Source organism: Triticum urartu, chromosome 7 (genome assembly GCF_003073215.2).
Source record: "Triticum urartu cultivar G1812 chromosome 7, Tu2.1, whole genome shotgun sequence".
Lineage (NCBI taxonomy): Eukaryota > Viridiplantae > Streptophyta > Magnoliopsida > Poales > Poaceae > Triticum > Triticum urartu.
This window is the reverse complement of record NC_053028.1, coordinates 694,619,561-694,628,751: the sequence shown is the minus strand read 5'-3', so window position 1 is coordinate 694,628,751 and position 9,191 is coordinate 694,619,561. Positions and strand designations below refer to the sequence as shown.

The window sequence follows — 9,191 nt, the reverse complement described above, 5'->3', positions numbered from 1 at the left end:
GAAATACTTGTGCTGAGGTTTGTGATTCCCGTAGCATGCACGTATAGTGAACCGTTATGTGATGAAGTCGGAGCATGATTTATTTATTGATTGTCTTCCTTATGAGTGACGGTCGGGGACGAGCGATGGTCTTTTCCTACCAATATATCCCCCTAGAAGTATGCGTGTAATACTTTACTTTGATAACTTGTAGATTTTTGCAATAAGTATGTGAGTTCTTTATGACTAATGTTGAGTCCATGGATTATATGCACTCTCACCCTTCCACCATTTCTAGCCTTTCTAATATCGCGCAACTTTCGCTGGTACCATAAACCCACCATATACCTTCCTCAAAACAGCCACCATACCTACCTATTATGGCATTTTCATAGCCATTCCGAGATATATTGCCATGCAACTTTCCAACGTTCCGTTATTATGACACGCTTCATCATTGTCATATTGCTTGCATGATCATGTAGTTGACATCGTATTTGTGGCAAAGCCGCCGTTCATAATTTTCATACATGTCACTCATGCATCATTGCACATCTCGGTACACCGCCGGAGGCATTCACATAGAGTCATATTTTGTTCTAAGTATCGAGTTGTAATTTTTGAGTTGTAAGTAAATAAAGTGTGATGATCATTATTAGAGCATTGTCCCAGTGAGGAAAGGATGATGGAGACTATGATTCCCCCACAAGTCGGGATGAGATTCTAGACGAAAAAAGAAGCCAAAAAAAAGAAGGCCCACAGAAAAAAAAATGAGAGAAAAAGAGAGAAGGGACAGTGTTACTATCCTTTTTCCATACTTGTGCTTCAAAGTAGCACCATGATCTTCATGATAGAGAGTCTCCTATGATATAACTTTCATATACTAGTGGGAATTTTTCATTATAGAACTTGGCTTGTATATTCCAATGATGGGCTTCCTCAAATTGCCCTAGGTCTTCATGAGCAAGCAAGTTGGATGCACACCCACTTAGTTTCTTTTGTTGATCTTTCATACACTTATAGCTCTAGTGCATCCATTGCATGGCAATCCCTACTCACTCACATCGATATCTATTGATGGGCATCTCCATAGCCCGTTAATACGCCTATTTGATGTGAGACTATCTTCTCCTTTTTTGTCTTCTCCACAATCACTATTCTATTCCACCATATAGTGCTATATCCATGGCTCACGCTCATATATTGTGTGAAGATTGAAATTTTTTGAGAACATCAAAAGTATGAAACAATTGCTTGGCTTGTCATCGGGGTTGTGCATGATTTAAATATTTTGTGTGGTGAAGATAGAGCATAGCCAGAATAGATATGATTTTGTAGGGATAACTTTCTTTGGCCATGTTATTTTGAGAAGACGTGATTGCTTAGTTCGTATGCTTGAACTATTATTATTTTTATGTCAATATTAAAATTTTATCTTGAATCTTATGGATCAGAACATTCATGCCACATTAAAGAAAAATTACATTGAGAAATATGTTAGGAAGCATTCCACATCAAAAATTCTTCTTTTATCATTTACCTACTTGAGGACGAGCAGGAATTAAGGTTGGGGATGCTGATACGTCTCCAACGTATCTATAATTTTTTATTGCTCCATACTATTATATGATCTTTTTGTATATTAATGGGCTTTATTTTACACTTTTATAATCATTTTTGGGACTAACCTACCAATCGGAGGCCCAACCCAAATTGCTATTTTTTTGCCTATTTTAGGGTTTCAAAAAAAAGAAATATCAAACAGAGTCCAAACGGAATGAAACCTTCGGGAACGTGATTTTCTCAACAAACATGATCCAGGAGACTTGAAGTGTGCGTTAAGAAACAACGGAGGAAGGCACGAGGCAGGGAGGCGCGCCCTCCACCCTCGTGGGCCCTCCATTGCTCCATCGACGTACTTCTTCTCCTATATATATCCACGTACCCCCCAAACATCCAGGAGCACCACGAAAACCTAATTCCACCGCCGCAACCTTCTGTACCCGAGAGATCCCATCTTGGGGCCTTTTTCGGAGCTCCACCAGAGGGGACATCGATCACGGAGGGCCTCTACATCAACTCCATGGCCTCTCCGGTGATGTGTGAGTAGTTTACTTCAGCCCTACTGGTCCATAGTTATTAGCTAGATGACTTCTCTCTCTTTGGATCTCAATACAAAGTTCTCCTCGATCTTCTTGGAGATCTATTCGATGTAATCTTCTTTTGCGGTGTGTTTGTCGAGATCCGATGAATTGTGGGTTTATGATCCAGATTATCTATGAACAATATTCGATTCTCCTCTGAATTATTTTATGTATGATTTGTTTATCTTTGCAAGTCTCTTCGAATTATCAGTTTGGTTTGGCCTACTAGATTGATCTTTCTTGCAATGGGAGAAGTGCTTAGCTTTGGGTTCAATCTTGCAGTGCTCGATCCCAGTGACAGAAAGGGAACCGACACGTATTGTATTGTTGCCATCGAGGAAAAAAAGATGGGGTTTATATCATATTGCATGAGTTTATCCCTCTACATCATGTCATCTTCCTTAAAGTATTACTCTATTCTTATGAACTTAATACTCTAGATGCATGCTGGATAGCGGTCGATGTGTAGAGTAATAGTAGTAGATGCAGAATTGTTTCGGTTTACCTGTCTCGGATGTGATGCCTATATAAATGATCATACCTAGATATTCTCATAACTATGCTCAATTCTATCAATTGCTTGACAGTAATTCATTTACCCACCGTAATACTTATGCTCTTGAGAGAAGGCACTAGTGAAACCTATGGCCCCGGGTCTATCTTCTATCATATTAATCTTCCAATACTTAGTTATTTCCATTGCCATTTATTTTACTTTGCATCTTTATTTATCTTTATCATAAAAATACCAAAAATATTATCTTATCATATCTATCAGATCTCACTCTCGTAAGTGACCGTGAAGGGATTGACAACCCCTTTATCGCGTTGGTTGCGAGGTTCTTATTTGTTTGTGTAGGTGTGTGGGACTTGAGCGTGATCTCCAACTGGATTGATACCTTGGTTCTCAAAAACTAAGGGAAATACTTACGCTACTTTACTGCATCACCCATTCCCCTTCAAGGGAAAACCAACGCGGTGCTCAAGAGGTAGCAACTGCTGAGGACACGTGTACATGCATAAAATGCTTGATGGCTTGAAATATATATTTGCAAACCGAAACAATTCAGAGGTCTAGGCATCAAAAATCTAGAAATCCAAAACAATTGCTCCTAATGAAATTTTCTTTCAAATGCCTCATCTCACCCTTCCTTGGCTAATGTGGTACGTCAAACATCACCAAATCTCCATGCTACATCACCACTCCACCCACACGACTTTCCTAGATAAGATTATTCAAACCCACATGCCCACGCTACTTATGATTTCATTTGTCCTCACCAATAATGGAAACCACACCTTTTTTTGGAAAGATACTTGGTTAGCTTCACGTCCTCCTGCTGCCATGTACACAGGCCTATAGTCCCACTCTACACACCAAGATAATCTTGTCTCCAAAGCATTGCATAACGGACTACAATCAAACCTGCGAAATCGGCTATCCTTTTAGAACTTATTTTCAACACATTATGACCTTAACAAGTAAATTATATAATAACAAGTTGGCTTGGTTAACCACATAAAATGCGTCTAAATAGTAACTATATAATCCTATGTCATATAATTTTAATGTAGAAAAGATTAGGATATGCTAAAGTTCAATTAGATGTTCTATGTTGTAACAAAATTTATGTTTAAAATATTTTTTGAATATCATGGTCGAGATCTCTAAGTTGTCTAACAAATATATTATACTCATTTATTTGTGTGTATATGTTGATATCTTTACATATTGTTGTAGAGATCTCTAAGATCTCTAAAAATAATTATCTGAATAATGGCTAGTAGTGCATTATTAGGTAAGCATATTTGTGGAAACTTCTAGTGTATAAATTGAACAACTGACAAATTTCAGTAATAAGCTGACAACTTGTATGCCTGATTTGTTGGACAGCCATGGATATATCTATAATTCAGAATTTGGGGGTCATCCCCCACTCAGGGTCTGCGTGAATCTCTGTATGCCCGACCTATGTGCCAACCATGTTGAAGAGACATGGGTGTCTCCTAGAGGGGGTGAGTAGGCGTTTTAAAACAATTACAACTTTCACTCGAATAAATGCAGAATAAAACTAGGGTTCAATATACAAGCTCAAAACTTAAATATACCATACTCAAGTATTTGCACAAACAACTTATGTCGCAAGATAAACGACTATGTGATAGCAAGATATATAACTTGAAACACGAAGTCTATCAAAAAATTACGTGCATAAGCAAAGGGCTTGGGTAAGAGATAAACGAGGCACGCGGAGACTGTTGGGTTTCGTAGTAATTTCAAAAAAATTCCTACGCACACGCAAGATCATGTGATGCATAGCAACGAGAGGGGAGAGTGTTGTCTACGTACCCAACGCAGACAGACTGCGGAAGCGCTGACACAACGTAGAGGAAGTAGTCGTGCGTCTTCACGATCCAACCGATCAAGCACCGAAACTACGGCACCTCCGAGTTCGAGCACACGTTCAGCTCGATGACGATCCCCGGACTCCGATCCAACAAAGTGTCGGGGAAGAGTTCCGTCAGCACGACGGCGTGGTGACGATCTTGATGCACTACAGCAGCAGGGCTTCGCCTAAACTCCGCTACAGTATTATCGAGGACTATGGTGGCAGGGGGCACCGCACACGGCTAAGGAATAGATCACTTGGATCAACTTGTGTGTTCTAGGGTGCCTCTGCCTCAGTATATAAAGGACTAGAGGGGGGAGGCTGGCCGGCCAAGGTGTGGCGCGCCAGGAGAGTCCTACTCCCTCTGGGAGTAGGATCCCCCCCCCCAATCCTAGTTGGAATAGGATTCGCGGAGGGGGAAAAGAGAGAGAGGGGGCCGGCCACCTCTCCTAGTCCTAATAGGACTAGGGGAAGGGGGAGGCGCACAGCCCATGTAGGGCTGCCTCTTCTCTTTTACACTAAGGCCCATCATGGCCCATTTAGCTCCCGGGGGGTTCCGGTAACCTTCCCGGTACTCCGGTAAAATCCCAATTTCACCCGGAACACTTCCAATATCCAAACATAGGCTTCCAATATATCAATCTTTATGTCTCGACCATTTCGAGACTCCTCGTCATGTCCGTGATCACATCCGGGACTCCAAACAACCTTCGGTACATCAAAATGCATAAACTCATAATATAACTGTCATCATAACCTTAAGCGTGCGGACCCTACGGGTTCGAGAACAATGTAGACATGACCGAGACACATCTCCGGTCAATAACCAATAGCGGGACCTGGATGCCCATATTGGCTCCTACATATTCTACGAAGATCTTTATCGGTCAGACCGCATAACAACATACGTTGTTCCCTTTGTCATCGGTATGTTACTTGCCCGAGATTCGATCGTCGGTATACCAATACCTAGTTCAATCTCGTTACCGGCAAGTCTCTTTACTCGTTCTGTAATACATCATCCCGCAACTAACTCATTTAGTTGCAATGCTTGCAAGGCTTTTAATTGATGAGCATTACCGAGAGGGCCCAAAGGTACCTCTCCGACAATCGGAGTGACAAATCCTAATCTCGAAATACGCCAACCCAACATCTACCTTTGGAGACACCTGTAATGCTGCTTTATAATCACCCAGTTACGTTGTGACGTTTGGTAGCACCCAAAGTGTTCCTCCGGCAAACGGGAGTTGCATAATCTCATAGTCATAGGAACATGTATAAGTCATGAAGAAAGCAATAGCAACATACTAAACGATCGGGTGCTAAGCTAATGGAATGGGTCATGTCAATCAGATCATTCAACTAATGATGTGACCTCGTTAATCAAATAACAACTCATTGTTCATGGTTAGGAAACATAACCATCTTTGATTAACGAGCTAGTCAAGTAGAGGCATACTAGTGACACTTTGTTTGTCTATGTATTCACACATGTTTCCGGTTAATACAATTCTAGCATGAATAATAAACATTTATCATGATTATAAGGAAATAAATAATAACTTTATTATTGCCTCTAGGGCATATTTCTTCAGTCTCCCACTTGCACTAGAGTCAATAATCTAGATTACAACGTAATGATTCTAACACCCATGGAGCCTTGGTGCTGATCATGTTTTGCTCGTGGAAGAGGCTTAGTCAATGGGTCTGCAACATTCAGATCCGTATGTATCTTGCAAATCTCTATGTCTCCCACCTGGACTAGATCCCAGATGGAATTGAAGCGTCTCTTGATGTGCTTGGTCCTCTTGTGAAATCTGGATTCCTTTGCCAAGGCAATTGCACCAGTATTGTCACAAAAGATTTTCATTGGACCCGATGCACTAGGTATGACACCTAAATCGGATATGAACTCCTTCATCCAGACTCCTTCGTTTGCTGCTTCCGAAGTAGCTATGTACTCCGCTTCACATGTAGATCCCGCTACGACGCTTTGTTTAGAACTGCACCAACTGACAGCTCCACCGTTTAATGTAAACACGTATCCGGTTTGCGATTTAGAATCGTCCGGATCAGTGTCAAAGCTTGCATCAATGTAACCTTTTACGACGAGCTCTTTGTCACCTCCATATTCGAGAAGCATATCCTTAGTCCTTTTCAGGTATTTCAGGATGTTCTTGACCGCTGTCCAGTGATCCACTCCTGGATTACTTTGGTACCTCCCTGCTAGACTTATAGCAAGGCACACATCATGTCTGGTACACAGCATTTTATACATGACAGAGCCTATGGCTGAAGCATAGGGAACATCTTTCACGTTCTCTCTATCTTCTCCAGTGGTCGGGCATTGAGTCTTACTCAACTTCACACCTTGTAACATAGGCAAGAACCTTTCTTTACTTGATCCATTTTGAACTTCTTCAAAACTTTGTCCAGGTATGTGCTTTGTGAAAGTCCAATTAAGCGTCTTGATCTATCTCTATAGATCTTGATGCCCAATATATAAGCAGCTTCACTGAGATCTTTCATTGAAAAACTCTTATTCAACTATCCCTTTATGCTATCCAGAAATTCTATATCATTTCCAATCAACAATATGTCATCCACATATAATATTATAAATGCTACAGAGCTCCCACTCACTTTCTTATATATACAGGCTTCTCCAAAAGTCTGTATAAAACCAAATGCTTTCAGTCACGACGTTGTAAAACGACGGCCAGTGAATTGTAATACGACTCACTATAGGGCGAATTCGAGCTCGGTACCCGGGGATCCTCTAGAGTCGACCTGCAGGCATGCAAGCTTGTCCATCACATGATAACAGTGAAGGAGTTTGAGGATGGATGGGATGCAATGCTGGAGAAGTACTCATTGAGGAAACATCCGTACCTGACACAAATAAATGAAGTGCGACACAAGTGGGCAAAGCCGTATTTGATGGGGTTTTCTTTGCACCAAAATGACAAGCACCCAGCGCATCGAGAGTTCTAATCACCTGCTGAAAGGATATGTGTCACCAGGAAGTCCAATGCATCTATTCCTCAGGAAGTACGAGAAGCTCCAGTTCGACAGGGAATCTGAGGAAAGCTTCCAGGAGAAGCGCACTACTCTGGTACACTTTCTCTGTTTTTTATTCCAGCTAACGCTTCTATAAATAGAATGGTGAATTGTCGTTTGTGTGAGTGCTGATGACTAAGTTAATTTTATGTTCCATGCAGAGTGGTGTTCCTTTGAGGCTAAACATACCAATTGAGAGGCACGCAAGTAAAATCTACACAAGATCAATGTTTGAACAATTCAGTGAGGCACTGTACAAGTCTTTTGCACATCAGGTTGATGTTATAGAACATCGAAAGGTTTACAAGGTAACGCATCTCGATGCGGCAGCTCGGGAGAAATGGAGCAAAATTGTTTTTATTGTCAATGTGGATGATGAGGCGAGGTTCTTTGATTGTGAGTGTGGCACGTTTGAGCATTCTGGAATGGTTTGTTGCCATTCTCTGAAGGTAATTGGAAGAAATGACTCTATGCATGAATTTGGTATCCTGAACTTTGTTGCTGGAATTACTTTGGACCGCAGTCTTATGCTCTGTCTTCCGATTCGTAGGTGATGATTGAGTTTCGTTTGGCAAAAATACCAGATAAACACGTTGTTAAGAGGTGGACAAGGGATGCTAGGGATATATTGCTTGATCACTTAGTGCGGTACCAGAAAGACAGAGGCTCACCAGCGTCCGACACTTTTAGGCACAGCCAAATGTGGATCAGGGCCCTGGAGTGTGTGCGCCTTAGCGACATCAATGTGAAGTGTTATGATGTGTTCATGGCAATGATGAAGGAGGTATATGCCACGTTGCTGCCACTTAGCCATGACAAGGATGGCATGGGGCTGGAAGAGAGAGATGGTGTAGCTAAGATGGCAAGTGGCACAGCTTGTTCTGATACAGTTGAACATGTGAAAGCTTTGGTTGAAGACTGGAGATCAATCATATTGTTCCGGCATTGCAGCTGCTAATTGCAAGCGGGCATCAGGAAGACCTACTACAAGCAGAGATAAAGCGCCTTATGAAGAGAAAATGAAGAGGTCTCGATTCTGCAAGATTTGCCGTAAGGAGGGACAGAAATGCACCACTTGCCCTGATCGCGGCGACATTCCAAAGGCTCCAAGGAAGGAGCCAAAGTTTACCAAATGTGGAGTAATCGGACACCGTAGGAATGTATGCGGCAAACCTACTGATCCATTCGAGCCAAACTTCCTCTAGGAGAAAAATATCATAGTGATTGGCTTGATGCCCAAGGACTTTGTAACCCAAAAAATTATATTGCTTCTATGCGTTGATAACGGACCAGTCGGTCCATTCATGTATCCATAACATTTGATCCTACTTTTTCGATGCCGAGAAATCTTCTTTATGCATTGCCAATTTTTATATGCAGTATTGTTGTTAGTTGGTAATTTGGCAACTCATATTGCGTATTTGTTGGAAAAAATAACTGCTGGGCCGGTTCATTGGATTGTTGGGCCTCCATAATATATCAAGGCCCTGGTGGTTTGTTGCTGGAATTGGGAGTGTGTTTGCGAGCAAAGCTGGGGTGGGGGGATGCCAACTGGTAGGTACAACGCGCATGAACTTGTGTTCTCAGTTATGGCTTTCCGCGCGCACGAGCTGGTAAA

General features: G+C 41.7%; 1 protein-coding gene across 1 annotated transcript; it reads left to right on the top strand.

Annotated features, from left to right (window-relative positions):
• Nucleotides 1-7,320: 7,320 nt before the first annotated feature.
• LOC125522214 (protein FAR1-RELATED SEQUENCE 3-like) lies at nucleotides 7,321-8,948 on the top strand. Its single transcript, XM_048687301.1, has 3 exons — nucleotides 7,321-7,628; nucleotides 7,735-8,022; nucleotides 8,124-8,948. The coding sequence occupies exons 1-3, from the start codon at nucleotides 7,476-7,478 to the stop codon at nucleotides 8,529-8,531; spliced, it is 849 nt and encodes a 282-aa protein (XP_048543258.1). The 5' UTR covers nucleotides 7,321-7,475; the 3' UTR covers nucleotides 8,532-8,948.
• The last annotated feature ends 243 nt before the right edge of the window (nucleotides 8,949-9,191 follow it).